Raw genomic sequence first — 21,926 nt, forward strand, 5'->3', positions numbered from 1 at the left:
GATTCTATTATGAATCGAAACCTAAACAAATTTTAAGCAATGATGATCAGAAAAGGAATGCTTGATGGGAATATATCTTCAATCCGATTTTGAAGTCAGAGAACTGCTCTGTGTAGTTTTGTAATCACTGTATCTTAGGAAAGGAAAAATGGATCAAATACAGCTGATCATTCTCGAGAGCTGCTGTGGCGCCCGCTGTCGGGCTTTAATGGTGGAACTAAAGTGGCTTTCTAATGCTTTAATCCTTGATGTGACAGAGCAGGCATACTGAAGTGTGCAAACAGCAGGTGATCATGACACAGAGAGGCAGGGGCTGTGTCTTCCCAGGGCTTCGTAGATGGTGGAGCCAACACCAATACCAAACCCTGGAAATCATCCACAGTAAGCTGTTACACAGCTGAAGCACAGCTTGTGGCCAGAGCAAGATGATGCTAAAATGGATTCCTATCATACATTTCAGCATACTATACATACGTATGTACATACATAGATATTCACAATAGCTCAACTTAAAGAATAAATTCATTTCATGTTAGTGAGAGCAAAGCATTTCAGACAACGAGCAGTTCACATACCTCTGCCAGGATATTTGTTCAAATTTGTCAAACCCTCAAAATACTTTTGAATTCTTTGACTGAGATAATCACTTTAAACACTAAGGTGATAGGATGCTATCTGTATATAATTTATAATTACAATTAAAGGTACAAAATAGTGGGGGAAAGCATAAAAGTAGAGAGGCATAGAAATGATGTGTTAACTTAGAGTGTTTAGAGAAAAGTCATACTGTCTTTAAGGGCATTACCCTCACATCTTACATCGAGCAGAATGAGCTAATTATGAGATGTATGCGTCAAAGATTTCAATTTCAGGCTTGACTTTACTTTGAAGATTAATTTTTTACTTTATCATCTTTACAGGCAGTTCAGCGGACAGCCAATCTGAATGTTACTCATTGTTCAGTGATGTATGAAGTATATTTAATCGATGTGAAGAGAGTAATATTAAACTATTATCAGCAGCCTCAGATATCCTAAATATCTCAGAAGAAAGGTCAAGAGGTAACATTGCTGGTAATTATATGAGAAACAATGTGTTTAACTCATTTTTCCCATCAAAGCTCTTCCACAATCCATAAAATAGAAATGGACAGCAGGTGATTTGTCTCCAGTGGTAGAGAAATATAGCATGTTTGGGATGGTTTTATGTGCAGGTTAACTTTCCACTGCAGATCAATGCTTCCCTGAGAACTGTGTGTCTCAAATAACCCAAAGATATAAGAATAATTATTTATAATAAACATCATGCAATTCAATAGCTAAATTTAATAAGCCCGTTGTCTCTCTCACCTAAAGATGCAGTCTCTGCCCTTCTGGATGCTCTGACCACAACCCAAGAGATAGAGAGAGCCAGTCCCTCCTCTTCCTTATAAGGGGTCACATCTGCATACCTGAAGCCATGCCCCTAGGATGCAGCCCCATTACAAATCCACTGGTGGAACAAGATGCCACTACACTTACGTCTACACACACTAGTAAAACTCGAAAAAAAGCACTAATTAAAAACACAATGCCTTTCGAACTCTTCTTCTGTTCATGTGTGGATGAACACAGAAGAGATCAGTCTAAGCTCCTGACACAGAAAATAAATAGAACCATGAGTCTGTTCCATCTTCAAATAGGACAGATAGAATCCCTCCAGAAGACATTCCAGCCGAAGACTCACTTCTGAAGAACCTGCAGAGTGTATTGAAAGGTGAGTGTGAATGGGTTATTGCTCTTACTGTGATTTCCATCCTGATGAGATGTCTGGGCCAATGATGAGGGGTCTGCTGTTTTTCTTATCTCCATTCCTCAGAATTCGGAGTCTCACAGGGGCACACTGCTCTGGTGTCTTACAAACTGGCCTCTTCATGGGAGGGCTGTTTGGCACCAGTAGACCTTCTATTGGCCAATCAAACGCCTTTGAAAACGAATGAAAGAATATAAGTGCAATAAATAATATGAGTCTTTTGTTCCTCTAAACCTTCATTCATTCAGCAAAAATCTATTGAGCTGTTCCAAAGAATTCTAGGTTTTTTTTTTTTTTTTGCATAAAATAGAATCCAGTGATTTTTTTAAAATTTAAAATAGATCACTGTTGTAAAAGTATCCATCTTTTACATTGATTTTTTTTTTAAAGTATCAAAGGAAAGAAACATTCTAGAAGAGTAGAAGTGAATTAACCTCAAGTATCTTTGGTTTTGCTTTTGTGTGAAGTGTTTGTAGTCAGTGTGAAGGAAACAAAAATGTGTGAAAAGAAATTTTTATAATAGTCTGAAATGATATCATCTTAAACTAGATCAAGGTGGCAGGGCAGACTACACTGGGGGGGGAGTTGAAAAGCAGAATAAGATGATGAAATAATACATTTCAGACATTTCTGTTGTGGCATTTAGCAACTTTATTTATCTAAACTTTTATTCATATTATTAATTCACTCACTCTTCAAATAGTTACTGGTTATTTATTTTAGGCACAGAAATAAAACTATAAATTGAGCAGAATAATCTACACTTATAAGATAACTTAACTTAGACATCAACTGGAAAATCACGGTAATGAAGGTAGGAGGTAGAGGATCTCACAAGATGAGATTCTAACTCAGCAAGGCGGCACTACAGTCCTGAAGGCTTAGGATGTAGTTGCAATACTGTGTCAATCCAATTGGGGTATTTTGTTTTACTTTGTTTGTTTGGGTGCTGGGTGTTCAGCTTCTTAGTGCAGCAAAGGGTTGGTAGGAGTGTGCATGTCAGATATGAATATTAGTGGAACATGATATGTGGAAAATAAGGAATCCATGAATGGCTTACGAGCACACCTGGGATGGTTGGGGAATACCATTGCTATCCACACAGATTAAATAGAGCACATAGAGCAAGTGGAAAAAAAAAATCGTGAAATGAATTGGAAGATATTCCTTTGCTTTTTGTTTGAATCAGAAAAACTAGGCTATTGTGGAGTTGTGGGTTTGACTTTTAACTTTTTCCCCCCATGGCTGATGGACCACTCAGGTTTCTGTCGCTTTAATTAAATTTATTTCTTTATTGGGATGGGAGGGTGCTGTGGTGTGCAATGGTGTGCTAGAGATCAGAGAGCTACTTACCAGGTAGCTCAGTTCTCTAGGGATGGAACTCTGGTCATTTAGACTTGGTGGCAAGCACCTTGATCCAGTGAGCCATCTCACCAGCCCTTTTGGTCTCTTTGACTCCTTTTTAATATATTACTTTTTATCCAAAGACTTTGACCATTTCATTAATTACTATAGCTATTAGCATATAGTTATTTATAATATCCCTTTATCTTTCTAATATCTCAGCAGCTATACATATATATATATATATATCTGTTTTTATTCTTAGTATTATTTCATTTTATCCAAATTTTCTTAGTAAGTATGGCTATGTATGTATTCTTATAAATATTTTCAAAGAACAGATATTTTGTTTTGATGTTTCTGTGTACTTGTGCCATTTAGTCTGTCAGTTTTTTATTTTATAATTTATTTTATTTCTTCTTCCTAATTTTTGATTGTTTTGTTGTATTGGATCAAACATGTGGCCATATGCATGCTAGGGATGTACTCTACCACTGAGCTACATTTCCAGCCTGCTACCGAATTCCTAGCAGTTCATTCTTACTTTTATTCTCCTAACTCTGTAAACTGGATACTGTTCTCATTAGTTTTTTAAATTTTTCTGGCTTTTTAATTCTAGGCTAATGAGAAACTCTGTAAAAAGAACAAATTGACAATCCCTAGGGATGGAAACGCAAGATTGTTCTCTGGTTTACACACACACACACACACACACACACACACACACACACACACTCGCACGCACGCACGCACGCACCCCACACATGCACACACAGATTAATTCCACATTGACATTTGGGTGTAAAATTACTAACATTGCTCCCTTTTCTTTTTGAACCATGGGAGGGAGAAATGATTCTCTCTCACAGTTAGCCCATGTGCTTGTCAATTTATAGAATGAGACTTTGGAACTATGAGTTTTTCAATACTGATTGTGGTGGTTTGAATTAAACGGCTCCTGTAGGATCATAGATTTGAATGCTTGGTTCCTATTTGGGGAACTTTAGGGAGGGGCCAGGAGATATGGCCTTGTTAGAGAAGATGTATCTGTGTGTGGGGTTTGAGGTTTCAAAAGCCCACACAATTCCCTGTTAACTCTCCTTTCTCTCTCTCTCTCTCTCTCTCTCTCTCTCTCTCTCTCTCTCTCTCTCTCTCTCTCTGCTTTATGGTTATAGATCAAGACATGAGCTCTCAACTATCCCTTTGATCTGATCTGATCATTTGTCACCATGGTCTCTAATCCTCTGAAACCATAAGCCAAATTAAATGCTTTCTTTTATGAGTTGCCTTGGTTATTATCATAGCAACACAAAAGTAATTTAAACACTATATTTCTGAGGAACAAATCTGAGATGCCATAGTTTAGCTCCTAGCTTGTTTTGATCTATTTAGCTTCCAACTTGTCTCTGACAGTGGTAGCCACTCTGGACATTTGTGCAGATCCATGGATGCCCTGCTGCATTCAAATGGGTCCTTTAATTTCTAGGTAGAAGGAAAAGCCCAAGAGACTCTCTCTCTCTCTCTCTCTCTCTCTCTCTCTCTCTCTCTCTCTCTCTCTCTGACTTTTTCTTTTATACATCACTGAAATACCAGAAATATGATAAAATTAGCTTTCCAAGTATCTGAGCTACTAACACCAATTCATCCTGTTGTGATACTTTAATTCTTTAGCTGGGCAAGATGGCTCAGCAGGTAAAAGTGCTAGTTGCCAAGGTTGACGACCTGAGTTGCATCCCCAGGACCCACAAGAAGGAGAGAAGTGATTCTCACAAGCTGTCCCTGACCTTCATAAAAAACATTGTGGCATGCAAGCACATTCAAACACACACACACACACACACACACACACACACACACACACACAGAGAGAGAGAGAGAGAGAGAGAGAGAGAGAGAGAGAGAGAGAGAGAAATGTAACAAAAATTAAGATATCTTAATTCTTGTTCTCAGTTTTGTTTTGTTTTATTGGTTTTTGTTTGTTTTCCTGAGACAAGGTTATCACTATGTAATCCTGGCTGACATGGTACTAGCTATGTAGCCCAGGATGGTCTTAAACTTGCCATAATCTTCCTGCCTCAGCTTTCCAAGTGCTGGGATCAGTGGGGTTTGCCCTCAAGTCTGACTTCTCATTCAAGGCATTTACTTTGTTCTTCATGCAAATAGAGAAATACAGCCTCAGGATAATGACAGACAACAAAAACATGGATAATTAAACTGGCTGTGGCTGTTTCTCCCCTTCCATTTTCTCAGTTGGAATTCTGGTCTTCCCATTCATTTCTTTATTGGGCTTCTCTGTGTTCAGGCCATTCTCCAGCACAGCTTTGTCAGGAGACCCTTGATGGCCCCGTGCTCCCTTAAGTGGATAATTCCCCTTGCTTGGCTTTTCACTCATCTCATACACAGAGATGTGTTGGTTCAGAAGTCAGCTCTTAACCAATGGCTTCAGCTTCTGCACAATATTGGCCCCATGTCATCTGTTAGCAACAAACAACCAAATCTTCAACTCTCTTGCTTGTTCATTTTGGATTGTGTTTCTCTCCTTTTCCTTCCTTTAAAATTGCCTGACGTTTCAGAAGACTGTACATCATTGGTAAAAGAGTTCTTGGTCCACATGAGACATAGTGCCCTGTCTTATATCTTCAGATCTCCAGATCCCCATTATGCATGCCTTTTATCATCTTTGATCACTGAAAAAGTCATATCTCAAGAGAATAATAAAACATGCACTTTTAGTTTTCTTCTGTCATTGGTCTATCCAAATGTCGTGATGTCTAGCTTGTACAAACAAAGCTTGTGTGAAAATCAAAGGATGGAGCTTGCCCCTAGTTAACTATAAAGATCAGGAGGTCTGCACAGACAGACAGGAAATGAGATGGCTGGGCAGAGACAGGAACTGAGATGGTTGGGCAGAGAGAATATAAGCAGGAAAAAAATAGGAACTCTCTTTTCTACTGGGAAGCTAATGAGATAAAGCTGGCTTTGGCTTGTTCCTTCTCTCTGATCTCTAAGCATTTTTCTCAATATCTGACTTCAGGCTTTTATTATTTGGGCCCAATTAAGGACACCATTTACAGGAAGTAGTTAACTTTGCAGTTTTAAGATTATTATCCTGTAATGCATACCAAAATCTCAAGCCTCTTTAAACTCTCTGATTCTAATGTTTTCACCCTTGAATAGGAAAAATCCATTACTCCTTGTCTTTGAAGATTTAGAACTGTATTTCTCAATTTATAATTTTTCTTCAAAGTTTGAGAAAATAACCTGAGATTTCATTCCTATAAAGTATTCCTAAATAAACTAAACAATTCCTAAATAAAATAAACAAACTAAAACTATTGGTTTATTTAGAATAAGCCCAATGAATATATTAGTTCTCTATTTTTTAAATCAGGTTTAATATGTTTTAAAACTGATATTCTGGTATACAGGAGATTTTGTAGCTTAATAACTACATTTCATTAAATGTTACAGTTTCCTTTTAGGATAAGTAGTATCTAAAACGTGGAGACTGCAAGGGATGATTCTCAGACCAGCTGTCAGTGTTTTTCAGCATGTATGCAGCCCGAGACACTGTATTTCCATAGTGTTTACATTTGTTATCTCTTCTGTTTGTCAACACTGTATTTTGAATAGCTCTTGTCACGAAATTAAGAGAACTGGATACTTACTCAGTTCAGTGATTTTTAGGTGGTTTTCCTATATTTGATATTGTACTTAATTTTCAGGCCCATTCAGGCTCTCAAGCCTGAATCACTTTTCCCCGACACTCAGCCTTTACTGCTTGGACACACAAACTCGTATGTGGATTTCATCTCTCTGCTCACTTCACTCTCTATTCATCACCTTGGCCTCCCTTTACTGCCTTATTTTCTCTTCTTTTACGGCCTACACTTAATAAGACTTGGGGGTCAGAGATCACATCTACTTCCCTCTCATCCCTTTCAACACTTAAATACATTACAAATAATAGATATGACATAAATTTGGAGCTCAAATCAAGAATAAAATTAATGAACACATGCCAAAGGCTTCTGAATTCCACAATATGAATGTCAAACTTCCAAATCAATTATGTGAAGAAGGAATGGAAATATGGGTCTTTCAAATGAAATGGACGCAGACTTGAAGTGAAATGGGTTGTATTTAATTTGAGTTCCCTGCTTGCTAAGTACTTTCTTCCCCAAACATTTCAAGAAGCAGCGGGACCCCGAAACCCAGTCATTTTGGAAGATGCAGTCCATCCATTTGACTCTAGCTAATTTAATGCCTCAGTTCTTTCTCTTCATTTTACAAGTAAGGGCCAACCAATTTGGGGTATAGCCTGACACAAACAAGGGCAAACTAAAGGCATTTTAAGATAGGTGGCATCAATTAGGTACTAACTAGATAAAAAGCATGCAGACCAAAAGGAAAGTAACCTTGGGGAGAGGACCTGAAATGTAAGGTGAAAACTTTAGGAGAAGTGGAAATACATAGTGACTTCATGCAAAGAGTTAATATCTTGAGGAGATTTTATTGATAAAACTTAAACATATGGCAATAAGTAATTCCTCATATCAGAAATCATAAGGTTGAAGTTAACTATTCCAATATTCCTATTACTTGAGAGAAGATAAAACACGTTTACTAACTTTGCATTTTGATCATTTATTTATGTAATTTGGAATGTTCAGGGTAGTTACAATAATACTACCCCACAAAAGAATGGAAATAGAAAGAATAATGTCCAGACCAGTAAGTGGAGAAAAACATGTCAGAACAACAACAGCAGCAAATAAAACACAATAAAGAATAAAAGACTGGGGTTAGGGGAAGATAAGGCATGAAAAACAGAAAGAAAATAGGAATTCAGGTACATGTGTAGTTAGGATAGACAAAGATAAATGGTTTAGTTTAGATGCCGTGATGTCAGACCAACTTCCTAAGTTGATTATTGGGCCCATTCCAAGAATATGCAAGACCAGAGAGTAAAATAATAGAAAGAAAACATACTAGACATATAATGTCCAAAATTATGGAATATGTTCAGTGTCATTGAATATTGATTATTTTTATTAGAAGTAGACAGAGTTTCTACATAATGATCATATGTGTACCTAAGATCTGTGCTTTAAAGTATATGAAGCAAAATTTGAGGGAATTACAAGAAAAAGCCAGATCAATTTGTTTCCACAGGGAAAGATTTATGTACCTCTTTTCAGTAATCAGCAGAAATAACAAGATTTTTTTTCAAATATTGAAATTCAAAGGGTATATGGACTTTTTCTGACCAGATACTAGATATATACTATATATACATTATATGTATATACTAAAGTCATACAACCTCATTAAGCTGGCCATTGGGAAGGACTGGCCACATGTAGGTGAGCTTGTTCCACAGAGGATTCTCAACTTTGGAGTGTTTCCACTGGCCAGGCTTTCGGATCCCTTTATGCTTTATGGCCCATCTAAAATGAAACAGAGAACAATGTAGCAAGGTTAAATGTCATTCCAGATTGCTGATTTTTATTGAATATCTGCTATTTATTGAATAGGAAAAGACACAGTTTGAATTGAGATACCCAGTTTGGCCATTTGCTATTTATAAGAAAACAAATGAAAGTAACTCAGAAATAAATGAATTAATTGTAAAAAGAAGGAAACCAATTAAGTTGAACCAAAATTGATAATGCCATAACAGAAAGAAACATGAGGAAAAAGACAATATATAGCAAGTGTCATTTACAATGACAATGGCATAAATACTAATACAAAGATAGAAAAAAACAGTGAAAATAGAAAAAAAAACTAGCAAAACTCCCACATGGGCAAAGAAAACCTAATATACACATAGTTATTGAGGGAGAAATTATGACATTGCCAGCAGATTTCAAGCTATTAGGTGAACTTTAATTCTCTCTCTCTCTCTCTGTCTGTCTCTCTCTCTTTCTGTGTGTTTATGGTACTGATTATTGAATCTAGGGTCTCACTCATGCTAGGCAATGCAATCTTCAGCCTGTAATCTTTAAGCAATAAGGCACCTGTTACCCCAGCACTCAGGAGGCTGGGGCAGGAGGATTACAAGGCCAGGCAAGGATAGACAGCAAGATCATGTCTTGAAAGCCAACAATGAATTAAAATATTACATCATTAAAACTAGTGAATGTAATTATTACTACTTATACATCTTATAGTCTGCTTACAGAGAATATATTTTTCCACAATTCCTATAGTAATATTTGCCACATACAAAAAAAGTAAATTTCCATATAGCCACATGTGGACAGTACAAGCCTGATGATTTAAATTTGGTTCCTCAGAGCACATGTAAAACCTGAACATAATAGACTATGTCTGTAAGCCCAACTCTCCTACAGTAGCCCTTATCTGTAAGCCCAGTACTCTCACGGAGATGTGAGCTGGGTACAGGGTATTCCCAGAGGCTTGTTGCCCAGCTAACTGGAGTACACAGTGCAGTATCAAACAAGAAAGACCCCTACCTCAAGTGTAAGTGGGGGACCAACACCCAAGGGTGTTATCTGATCTATACACATACACATTAAGGCACATGAACAAATACATATACAAAATAAACATATGTTTACAAGCATACATATACAAAAACAGTCAAAACACTTTAAAATCACATGTATCATGGCAAATGATATACACATATGTACACAAAAAGTTCAAATTTTATATCAACAATGTAATATTTTTAAAATCACAGCATCTTTCTCAAAATGCTATTTTACCAGTTGTAGAAAAAAATGGCCAATAGTTATTTGGTAAGCAGTTAAAATTATGTCTGTGAAAACTTATAGGGCATACCTAGAATTACAGCCAAAGCAAACTGATACTTAAAGGGCTGTTTGTGAGTTAAACAGAGGGTCTGGCAATATGGCTCAGCAGTTAAGAGAATTGCTGTTCTTCCTAAGTATTTGGGTTCAAGTCTCAGCATCCACATGATTGCTTACAACCACTTGTAGCTAGCTGCAGTTCCAGAGAATCCAATGGCCTCTCTGGACATATATGATGCACAAATATACATGCAATCAGAACACCCATATCCACAAAATAAAGTTAAATAAGTCTAAATAAGGCAAACCAATAAAGCACTCTATTAAATAATTATATTTTAAAAATTTGAAATGTCTCATAGGAAATATATAGGAAGAAATAATATTCAAATAGAACTAAAATTTGTAGAAAATCAGTAGAATGATTGAAAAAATGTTTTTAAATAAAAATATAATAAAAATAAGTAAAATCTCTAATTGTGATATGATTGTTTATATGGTTTCTTAAATTCCCAAATTAGTTTTCAATGCGAGCATCCTTTTAAATATTAAGTATAAAAAGTGATTATTTTTAAGAAACCAGAATTCTTACATCTCTTGCAAATAAGTACAGATTAATAAAATTGTACCAAAGTTAAAATCAAAAATTAAACTAAGCAGTTGCTATAGAAAAGATTAAAAGTAAGGATAGACTGTGAATATTACTGGTAAGTAGGAGAAAGCAGCGTCCTGCCCAGCTCCATGACAGACTGAATGGGACAGGGAGACCCACATGCATGCCAGTGTCTGCTCAGGGCTCCAAGGAGAAAACATTGGCCTGCTTGGTGGCACAGGCACTATTAGGGAGCAAATGTGTGGAATGGATGGTATGGGAGAGAAACAGGCAGAGAGATGGATTCATGTCCTGGGGACAGGGACCTATCTGGAGAAGTGAAAGAAGTGAGGAGCAGACTGAGGTAGGTGGCTTGGGAGAGCTGTTCCTGCCCCTCACCAGCTGCAGCTCTCAGGAGAGTGGCCCCTGCACCTGCCTGGGCAACACAACAGAGCTGGCCCTGCTGGTCTAGGTGTGAATCAGCTGACCCTGAGAGCACTCGAAAGCAGAAGAGCTGGCCCCGCCCATTTCTGCAAGGGACGAACTAGCCAGGCAATGCCAGAGAACTCACCCTGGTGGCAAGGATGGGGGAGAGCTGGTGGGTTGACCAACCCTGCAAACTACCCAGTCCAGAACCAGTGTTATGAGTTGGTCCACCCCAAAATCCACCCTACCCATGAATTGCAGGAGCACTGAAGGGGCAGGTCCTGCAGCCCCGAAGCTGCAGGATCTCCATATCACAGGATAACAATGGGATATCCAAAAGGAGTACCAGTGGGGGTCCAGCATCGACAGTGTAGCAGAAACTAGGGGCCTCGAACAAGACCAATGACTTTACAATGAACACTTGCAATTAAAGGTATATGGATAGAAAGGTAAACTGTGTAACTCATTGTGTCATATTACAGCTTCCATGATGAGATCTATCTATCTATCTATCTATCTATCTATCTATCTATCTATCTATCTATCTTTCTTTCTTTCTGTCTTTCCTCTTAAATTTTCTTTTATTTTTGGAGAGAGGTTGCAAAGACAGAGGGTGGATACCAAGGGAAGCAAGACGAATGGGATCAAAATGCATGATGTGGAGTCAAGAATAAGTAAGAAGAAAGTTAAAAAAAGAATTCTGATAATGTAGTTTCTGAAAATATTCAGACTTGAGATACACATGTAGGAAGTAGATAGCATGTTCTCGCCACATAATTGAAAAGGTCATGGAAAAGAGTATTTCTGTGCTATATAAACATTCCAAATCCTAAGGTAGAGGAAGCCAATTAATTATTTCTATGACAGGTTGAAAACCTTCATAATTAATTCAGTCTCTGGTTATTTAAGAAGAAATACAACAATGTTATTTATAATTAAAGACACAGCACTTTTAAGTCAATATTAATCAATAAAATGTAATATTATGGCAGGAGACTAATCACTGTATATAAGTCAAACTGATCTGAAGGATAAAATTATGGACAGTCTTTAATCCATCACTGAGAATAAATGACACAGGAATAGTACATCATCTGTATTTTGCAAGCAAGATGATGATCTCTAGAGACCAAGAAATTTCTAAGGTCCCCCAACCCCATCAAATCATATGTAATATCAATCTTATGTTGAAGTCCCTGCCTTTTCAGCAAACTTACTGCAAATGTGCAGAGCACAGAAACCAAGAGATGGCAACATTTCCAACCAGCCAAGAGCTGTGAGGCTGGGAGCTCTTAGAACCCAGGGTAGTGATAGGATAGAGCCTCAATCCATCTTACATTTGCCCTCCTTCCTTAGTGAAGCCCTTTAGGTATTGTATCAACATTCTGTATCATCTTTCTCATACTGACCCTAGATTGTTAGCTACATAAAAGATAGTAGGCATCCAATTACCTGGAAGGGTGTCGAAAAAGAAACAGAGAATGAACAATACATTTAAATGGTTCAAGTGTTACAGAACAACCCCAGAAGGCAGCAAGCTCCTGCCACTGCAGGATGGAGTGGTGAGAATGTGTGTATTTAGCTCACATCAATTTTGTTTACTATTTTGAGTACCTGACCATCTCCAAGATCCTGGTTTTTGTTTTTGTTTGACAGGTTTTTGTGTGGCACTTTTATCCTCCAAATGTCAAATCACTTGGGGCCTAGAGGTAACCTTTTCTATATTATTCTTATTCCATACACCCCTCCTCCAAATATCTCCATATACACCCCTCCCTCAAATATCTGCAGACATTTAGAAACACCAGCTATTCCAAATCATTGCCTCTATCACATTTTCATACTTCTAACCTCCTTGTCAGAGCAACAGTTCCTTTCATACACATGTAAGATTCACAGTCCATCAATACAGCCACTCTCTTGTTTCATACTCTATTGCCCTCATGATATTTGAGCTACCAACACTACACATTTGCCTTTTGGGTGTTTGTAATTCCCATACTCGGGAGAGTCTATGCATAGGTGAGGTGCAAGCATACGCATGCTAAATAACTTCCTAATCAAGCAACAGTGCAATACTTTTAAAGTTATCTTTATTTTATTAGCTTCATCATTGCTGATAACACGGTTATCTTAAGTAAGGATTTTATTTCAGAACAATAAAGAAATCATTGCAAACATTAGCTGTCTAAACTGATAAGAGACTCAGGCTGGCTCTCAAAGGCTGGCCTGCGAATAGGATAATATGTCATGTTAGCACTTGTCAGTTTGCACTATAGCTCTGTGCTCCTACTTCCCATAACTATGAAGAACAGTGGCAAACATCGCCCAAGTAGGCACCCACTTTGTAAAAAACACATAGATAAAAGAGGTGTGTAAATATGTTCATACATGGGCAGTGATTAGGAGTTTGACGTGTTGGTGAAGATGTTCAAGAAAACAAAATTGAAAAACATGGTTAAGGGACATGGACTTTTGGGGGGAAGCTTGTTGATGGTCATAGGGATGGGACCCTGAGCATTTGATTTTTATATCTTATGTCAGTGCACACCAGTGAACACAGAAGAGGCTCTCAACAACCAGGTAAGCAAGAAGCTCACAGTGTTCCTCCTAGAATGTTCGTTGACAATATCACACCTAACATTGCCTCAGAATAAACTGAGAGATGAGAATGTGTAACAATGAACCATAAAATTCTCTTTTCTAACATTGTACATCAACACAAGGAGTAGCTGGCTTGACAGAATGCCCAAGCTACACTGAAATCTGTACGAGTCCAGCTTAAGGGAAAACCTCTATGCTTGGGACAGTATATGTAGTGAATGAGTAAAGTCTAGCATTATATCTTTAATAACTGGAATTTGGAGTCCAGAAACCACTAGTAGACGAAGGCACACCCTTATTTCCAGTGACCCAGTTCAGAAGTACCCCTGTTGCTCACAAAGCCTCTGGCTTTGAAGTGTTGTAATACTGATTTTACTATGGAAAGACTTCTGCCTAGGGATGGAGAAGTCCGAACTAACCTATAGAAGCTTGAGTTAGTGTTACTGGCTATTCTGAGCTTCTCATGTCAGTAGAGTGGCAGGCCATTGGGACAGTGACTGTTGTGACTAGAGAATTACTATTTGTTTTCATAAGAACTAAAAATTGCTACTACACTGCAGAGGTAAAGGGATGAAACTTGGAAGCCTTTAGGAATGTCTTTGTCCAGAAAAGAGTGAATGGACAACTTTAGCAGTAAGAGTCTGATAAGGGCCAGGAAATTAGGGGCTGCTACCTACCAAGGGGAAAGCTGTTAGGAAAGTAGCCCACACTAGTCAAAATATGGGCCCAAATATATATTTTCCTTTTATTTTTATTGAAAGTGGATTTTACATCATGCATTCCGATCCCATTAGCATCTGTCCTCTGCCCTTGCAACTTCCTCCCTAAATCAAAACCAAATTTAAAATCAAAAAGAAAAAGAAGAGAGAGAAGAATCTTGTCATGGAAGCTGCAGTGTGGCCCTTGGGACACACAGTTTACCCTTCAGTCCACTCATCTTTGCTTGCCAGTGTTCATTACCATGAGCCATTGGTCTGGCTTGGGCCTCTGGTTTCTGCCATATCACCATATCACCAACAGTAGGCTCTCGCTGGGGATCCTCTTGGCTATCCTGTTGTTGTCCTGTGTCATGGAGATCTTGCTGTTTTAGATCTGTAGGTTCATCCCCTTGACATGCTCCAACAATTCTTAGATGATGCGGTGGATGTTGCATTGGGCCCACTCATAGCCCTGGTCTGGGCCTGGGTGCTAGCTGTGTTGGTCAGCATGCCAGCTTTCCCTCATCTTCACTACCCAGATGAGTTCTCCAGCACTGCCTTGGCTGCTCACCCAGGGCAGCCTACAGCAAGGAGCAGGGAGCAGGGTCAGTTCACCTGCTCTCAGGTCCTCCGATCTGGGTCACCTACACTTGCATCAGCAGGGCCAGCTCTACGGTTTTGCCAGACAAGGTGCTGGCCCCTCTCTTCTGATTGCTTTAGGGGGTATGCGAAGTGTCTGTGTGTGTGTGTCTCTGTGTGTGTGGGGGAGTCAGTTCTCCTGCTCTCACGCTCTCAGGGCTGGCTCACCTAGCCCTGACAACAGGGTCAGCTCCAGGGTGCTCCCTCGGTGAGGTGCAGGGTCTGGTCTCCTATGTGCTATAGTTGGTGAGGGGCGGGGCTAGTTCTCCCACTCTCTCAATTGCTGCTGGTAGCAAGGGGTAGAAGGGAGGGTATCTTTCCCTCACCCATGCCACCCCACATGGCCGACAAGGGCAGGGGAGGAGGCTTGGCTCTGTTGCTCCCATCCTCAGGGCTGGCTCACTTGCATCCCGGACAGCAGGGTCAACTCTAGCGCCCTGGCCAGATGAGGAGCAGAGCTTGCTCTTTGCTCTCCTGTGTGCTGCAGCTAGTGGGGGTCAGGGCCAGCATTCTCGCCTGCTGCAGAAGGTAATGGGGGGCACCTTCTCTCACCCACGCCGCCACTTGACAGGGGAGGGGGAGGGAGTACAGCTTTCCTGCTCTCAGGCCCTCAAGGTCTGTTCATCTGAGTCCCTACCAGAGGGTCAGCTCTAGTGTGCTGGCCAGGTGAGGTGCACGCCTGTGATGAGGGATGAGGCCATTCCTCCTCAGTGCGGGGACGGGGTGGTGGTGGCCCAAATATATTTGAAATGAATGGAGAAAGCATGTTGTTGCCTTCCCATTGGAGTCTGAGGACTAATAGCAGCAGTGAGGGTTGAAGGTGGATTTGCCAGTTACCACATCTTTGCATGGCTCCAGGGATTGGCCTGGGTGAGGCAAGAAACTGCAGTTCCCCTTCTCCAACCCACTCTTCAAGAATCTCAGCATTTTTATTAGATACACTTGGTCAGAGAGGCTAAGTTATTGTATACAGCAGAATCATGAGGGCAGGGTTTGTGCTATTCTGCAGGATCAAGGAGGCAGGTTCAACTATTTTCAGTCTCTGTAGGGAGCAGGCTTATCTTCAAGCCATAAATATCCAGGGTGAGGCATAGAAAGCTATATGGGCATTTTCTACACACACCAACACACACACCCAAACCAGAGGACATTTCCCATCGCTCTGGACCTCAATCTGGGGTTGGGGAAACTGCCATTTTCCATGGATCTGAGGCTAGAACCCTTGGCATGGCCATGTCAACAGCTCACATTCACTCAGGTCTTCCTCTGCTCCCCATAGCCAACCCTTTTTGAGTTACAGCACTGAAGTAATAAACTGTCACATCTTTTCTTGGAGCAGCACTGAGGGCTCTTATTAACCTGTGAGTCTGGATATCCTTAGAGCCCCAAGTAGCTATGTGGCATGTAAGAGGTGGATTGTATGGGGTTCAGGGTATGCACCTTGCTGAACTTGCTTGTCTTCCTAGGATTCCTATTCTACAAGCTAAAGACATCACATTTCCTAGCAGAGCTAACTTTCTCATTTACGTCATGACATAGAACATACACGTCTTGAATCCACTAAAATAGGTGCCAGATTGTGTTTCTTTCATGGGGCTGACCATCCAGCTATTATTTTATGCTGATATATACTATTGTTCTATGAGGCAAGGATTCTGGATTTATTATAACTAGTTAGGAGGGTCTTAGAAGAGGCAATAATTTAATTCATGAGTGTGAGACAGTGGCTCTCTTGGCAAACTTCATCAGAAACCGAAAACAAGAGTCATTAAGTAAATGCCCTCCCCCTTTTCACCAAGACATGCGGGTTCTACAAGCCTTGATGGAAGGTGGACAGACTGAGTTCACATGTAAAACTACAGACAAATTCATAACATACTCTCCAGTACTTTATTTCTCCCTTCACAGCTCCATTCTAATTTTCCTTTTCTTTTTACTGCTATTGTACCTTGTAAAAAACCTGTAGCATGGGTCAAACCTTAGGCACAGTTCCAGCAGGATAGCTCAGCAGGTGAAAGATTTACCAGCAAGCTTGATGACCTCAATTGAAACCTCAGGACCTACTTGGTAGAGGGAATGAATCAGCTCCTGAATGTCAAAGCAACATACACACACATCACACCACACACACACACACACACACACACACACACACACACACTACTTGGCTATGTAAACTGTGCTGTAGGCAATTGTTTACTAGGAAAGTAGAATTAAAACACCAAAGACAGGGATACTGAACACTTTTGATGACCATATTCTCAAGCAAGATCTGTTGCCACTTAAAAAAAGAAAAGTCTAAACCAACTCTTGATCACATTGCATGCTGGGAGAGGATTGGATCTTTGCTGTGCCCAAATTATGAACCTCAAAATCACCAAGAGACCCATTCCGAAGCAAAAGCAACAAGTCTTTTATTATTACCAAGTTAACTGCATTAACTCAGGTCTTTCATCAATCCGACATGGCGGGTCAGGGCGAGAAGGACACCAAGGGACTTCGAGGCAGGGAATTTATTGGGGTAGACCAAGGGGAGTGTCTAGGGGTACACAACAGCCTCAGGACTAGCGTGCTTTCAGGCTTGGACAAGCTGTCCTGTGTTGATTGCTCAGCTGGATGTTATGGCCTATGCTCTGCACATCACTGATACGTCACTTTTACTAGAAAGTGCCTTAAAGCACATCCACTAACTACTGACTGGTTCCTTGCCATGTGGAGGGTATCTAACCTAGGGCAGCTCCTGCAAGGTTGGAAGGCTAGAAACTAAGCACATATGCTGAGTCAGGGGCCTTTGTCTTGCTAGGTCTTTTCTGAGGCCTGTCATGGCTGCTAAAGCAGGGGGCTGAGTGAGGGTCTGGTCCCTTCACTATCACAGTGGTACACTGGACCGCCACTTGTTACACTCGATCCACTCAGTACCCTCGATCCACTTGCTACATTTGGTGGTGCTGCTGTTTTTGGAGCCCAGAGACTCTTTGAAATAGGCCTGTGCAGGGCCTTCCCATAGGGGAAGGTCTTGAAGGATGGGCTGGACATTCCATGCTTCCTACTGCTGCTATGATGAGATCAGCTGTATGGGGCTGCCACACGCTGAGCCCTCCCACTGACACACATCCCAGTGCCATGGACTGATGGTCTCTGAACCTTTCTGAACAGAAACAGAGAAGAAGTGCAGAAGGCGGAATGGGAGGAGAGGAGGGAGGGGAAACTTTGGTCGGGAGGTAAAATAAGTGAACAAATTGAATTAATAATGATGAAGTATTTCCAAAGAGAATCAAAAAATGACTCCTCTATCCTTACATTTTTTTGTCATATGTTTAGTCACAACTGGATGATGGTGTGTAGAAGACTGCAGATAGACCCATGTCTATTGACAAATACAAAACTCAAGTCCAAATGGATCAAAGACCTCAACTTCAATCCAGCCACACTGAACCTCTTGGAAGAGAAAGTGGGAGGTACCCTTGAACGAATTGGTATAGGAGACTGCTTCCTGAACATAACTCCAGTAGCACAGACACTGAGATCGACAATTAATAAATGGGACCTCCTGAAACTTAGAAGCTTCTGTCACACACAACTAAACACTGAGCTGAACTGGAATCCAGATGCAGAGAGGGAGGACAAGACCAGGCTACAGAAACATATAGAGACAGCTGACCTGAACAAGGAGGAGCCAATGGGCTCCCAGACTGATAGCTGGGAATCCAGCATGGGACTGATTCAGACCCCCTGAACATGGATGGGGTCAGCTAGAAGGCCTGGGCAGTCTAAGGGTCTTCAGACAGTGGAACCAGGATGTATCTATCCCTGGTGCACAAAAGGACTTTGCGGGCACATCCCCCATGGAGGGATACTCCCTTAACCTACAGACAGGGGAGAAGTCCTTGTCCCTATTTCAAATGACTTAACAGATTTAGATGACCCCTCCTGGAGGGCATCACCCTGCATATGGAGTGGGGGAGGGGTGGGAGCGGAGGGTGGTTGGGGTGCATGTGAGGGTGGAAGAGAGGGAAAGAGGGAGGGAACTGGGATCGATATATAAAATAAAAATAAAAAGAAAATAATAATAATAATAAAAAAAAGAAAAAAATAGCATCAGTGTTGAGATGTTAAGAATATGAGGGCTCATGGACTTGGACTGAGTTTACTTTGTTGTGTATGATGACCATGGGCATATGGAGGCCTGCGTAGAAAGTTATGGTTTGGGTGACGAATGTCTTCCACAGATTAATGTGTGTATGTATTTGGTCTCTAGCAAGTAGTGCTTGTCTGGGATGTTGTGGGGAGTTATAGGCACGGTCCTAGCTGGAGGATACAGTCCCATAGGTGCAGGCCTTGAAGGCTGTCATCCTGTCCCCTATCTGGCTTTCTACTTCTTGTCTGCCACTGTGATACAATCAGTCACATGTTCCTGCCACCGCTGAGAGACCTGGTTCTCTCACTGTTCTGCTCCTGCCAGGGTGGACTGACATTCTCTGGAATATGAACAAAAAATAAGCCCCCCTTCCTTGTTTATGACAGGTATTTTTGTCCATGTGAAGAGAAAAGTAACAAGTATTACCTAGTCTTCAAGAGTGAAGACTCCAATACAGAACCTTGACTCCATATATAGATAAGGCACTGGATCGTATATACATGCTTGGTGCCAAAAATATCACTTTGTAGTCAGTTTCTGAAGTTTTTCAAGAAAGGAAAAGGATTTGTCATTCTGGTTGTAGTGCCTCTGTAACCCCAGCTCATTAGGGTGTCTTTAAAACGAGCTGGTCAAGTTCAGCATACATGGTTAAACATTCACACAAAGCAAAAGCCATTAGACTTCCAAGTTCTAACACAGCATGAGCTTTTATGTAAAAGCAATAGACCTCTTAATATTCTGCATTATAAATGAAGCGCTGACAGACCCTTAGCTGTAATGGCACTAGCAGGCCCAGCAATAATGACAGTACATGTGCATAACATAAATCAGAACACAGCATCAGAAAACTCTAAGAGCCGCATTTTCAGCAATGACCACTAGGTGGAGACAGTGTCTCGCGCAAAGCCTCAGCAGATTTTGCCTTGGCTAGGAAAGCAGCTATTTAACACCTTCCATTCTTTTTCTTCAGTATAAAGCAAAGCACTGCAGAACAAGCAGCATTTCTAATCAAAGAATTATCTAAAACAAACGTACAAGATGTGTAAGAACCAAACTGAAAACACACACACCAGCACAAACTCCACATGGTAGCCAATGGTCTGAAGACAGTTTTTCTAATCTTAGTAAATTCTACTTAATGTGCTTTGGTGGAAATCTTCTCCATGTATGAAAATACAACTGAAGTTATAGTATTCTTCCAAATTTATATACCTTCCAAAGTTATTATATTCCTTCAAACCAAAAGGAATAAAAATGGGTTTATTTTTTAATAATTTGGATAGATGATATTTCCTCTCAAAAAAAAAAAAAAAAAAAAAAAAAAAGCCCAGAATTGACTATGTCAATTCTAATCTGATCAGTTTTGGCACAACTCCAATATAATGGCCTATTGAATGAATTCCGTGAAGGAACAGGAAGTGGTAACACTTTAGATCATGGTTTCAGAGCACAGCATCACTGGCAAAGCTATAATATTGTGGCAGACTATGGATGTGTGTGAGAGACTGCATACACTAGACTGCATGTGCTAGAAAGGCATTACCTGACACTCTTGGGATTTAGTAACAAAATAAAACAGACCTGAATGTGTCCCACTTGCAAGGATTATCTCTCGTGATATTCTGTCAGTATACGATAACATTTTTTTTAACAGTATAGTGAACTTAGCAATAAAATGATGCAATATATAATTTAGATCTGATTCAGTAAACAATAGATATTCAAACTCCAGCCCAAAGCAGCAGCATCTTACAAATGTGCCAGATTGGATTCCTGAGCCACAACTCTTCGAGGAATCACTTAACTTTTTGTTTGATATTAAGATCTATGTATCCACTTAACTGGTCACTTTTCCATTAAAGATTATCTAAGCCACTAGATTAGATCACATAGAATCCATCTATAATTAAGGCAGAGAGCACAGTTCCTCAGAAACAGTGAACAGCGTGATTCCACACAAAGCAGTAATGCATTTCTCACACTGATTTTGGTAGAATTCATTTTATGAGACCCATATTAAGTGCCCAATCTCAGAAGAAGAAAAAAAAAAAAGAAAAGAAAAAGAAAGAAAGAAACAGACATGGATTGTAGAAGAAATAATAATAATGTCCTACTTTACTGAGATTTACTAACAGCCCAACAAAATCCCATTAATTTGAATTGTAAGGAGCATTGTAAGGTTCGAGTCTTCCATATAAGGAAGAAATCATTCAGAAAAAGACATGGTGTGTGTACAAGCTGACCTTGAACCCCACCCAAAGATTAGAGGATTAGATGCACAGCTGAAAACTTGAATATTACTCTACAGTCTTCTACCAGAACCACGCAGGAAGTACTTTAAGCTATATTTACTTTGCAATTTACACTGATTATTACAGATAAACATAATTATTTATGTTTATAATAATTTTTAGGACATTCATTGTAAGTAATTTATTCCAAAAGAAACATGACCCTGAAGAATACATTATTATTCTGTGATTCAAAATCCCAGGGATCAAGTAACAGATATTATATATATATATATATATATATATATATTTTTTTTTTATTTTGGAATTTTTTTGTATAAAATATCAAATATGAATTTTCGTCTGTTATTTCACACTCATCTTTGCTTCTGTCTTTTACATTATTTTGATAATTAGCTTAAGTAGAAGCTGAATTTTAGTATCAATTAAGAGGTAATAATAATAAGCATATGATCATAATCCACCTCTAGGAATTTGTAGGAAGAGAAGTTGTTTCAAATGTGACAATGAAAAGGATATTTATTTCATTATAATTTATCTGTCTTTATATTATATTCAATTAAAGATCACCACAGTTGTATTTAAAAGATCAATTATGTCCTACAGTGGGAGCTTGGGAGGGCTTATTAAAGACAAGTGTGAGCATCACACATGTATTGA

At 39.7% G+C, this 21,926-nt stretch overlaps 1 protein-coding gene across 1 annotated transcript in view; it reads right to left on the bottom strand.

The window, feature by feature from the left end:
- The window catches only part of Dcdc1 (doublecortin domain containing 1), a 374,005-nt gene that overhangs the window by 51,268 nt on the left and 300,811 nt on the right, over window positions 1-21,926 (bottom strand). Inside the window, exons 19-20 of the mRNA XM_051183805.1 lie at window positions 8,462-8,585; window positions 1,784-1,962 (exon numbers count right to left, since the gene is read on the bottom strand). Coding sequence (XP_051039762.1) covers window positions 1,784-1,962; window positions 8,462-8,585 — 303 coding nt within the window. The remainder of the gene's footprint in view (window positions 1-1,783; window positions 1,963-8,461; window positions 8,586-21,926) is intronic.

The sequence above is a fragment of the Phodopus roborovskii genome, unplaced genomic scaffold (genome assembly GCF_943737965.1).
Source record: "Phodopus roborovskii unplaced genomic scaffold, PHOROB, whole genome shotgun sequence".
NCBI classification, from domain to species: Eukaryota; Metazoa; Chordata; class Mammalia; order Rodentia; family Cricetidae; genus Phodopus; species Phodopus roborovskii.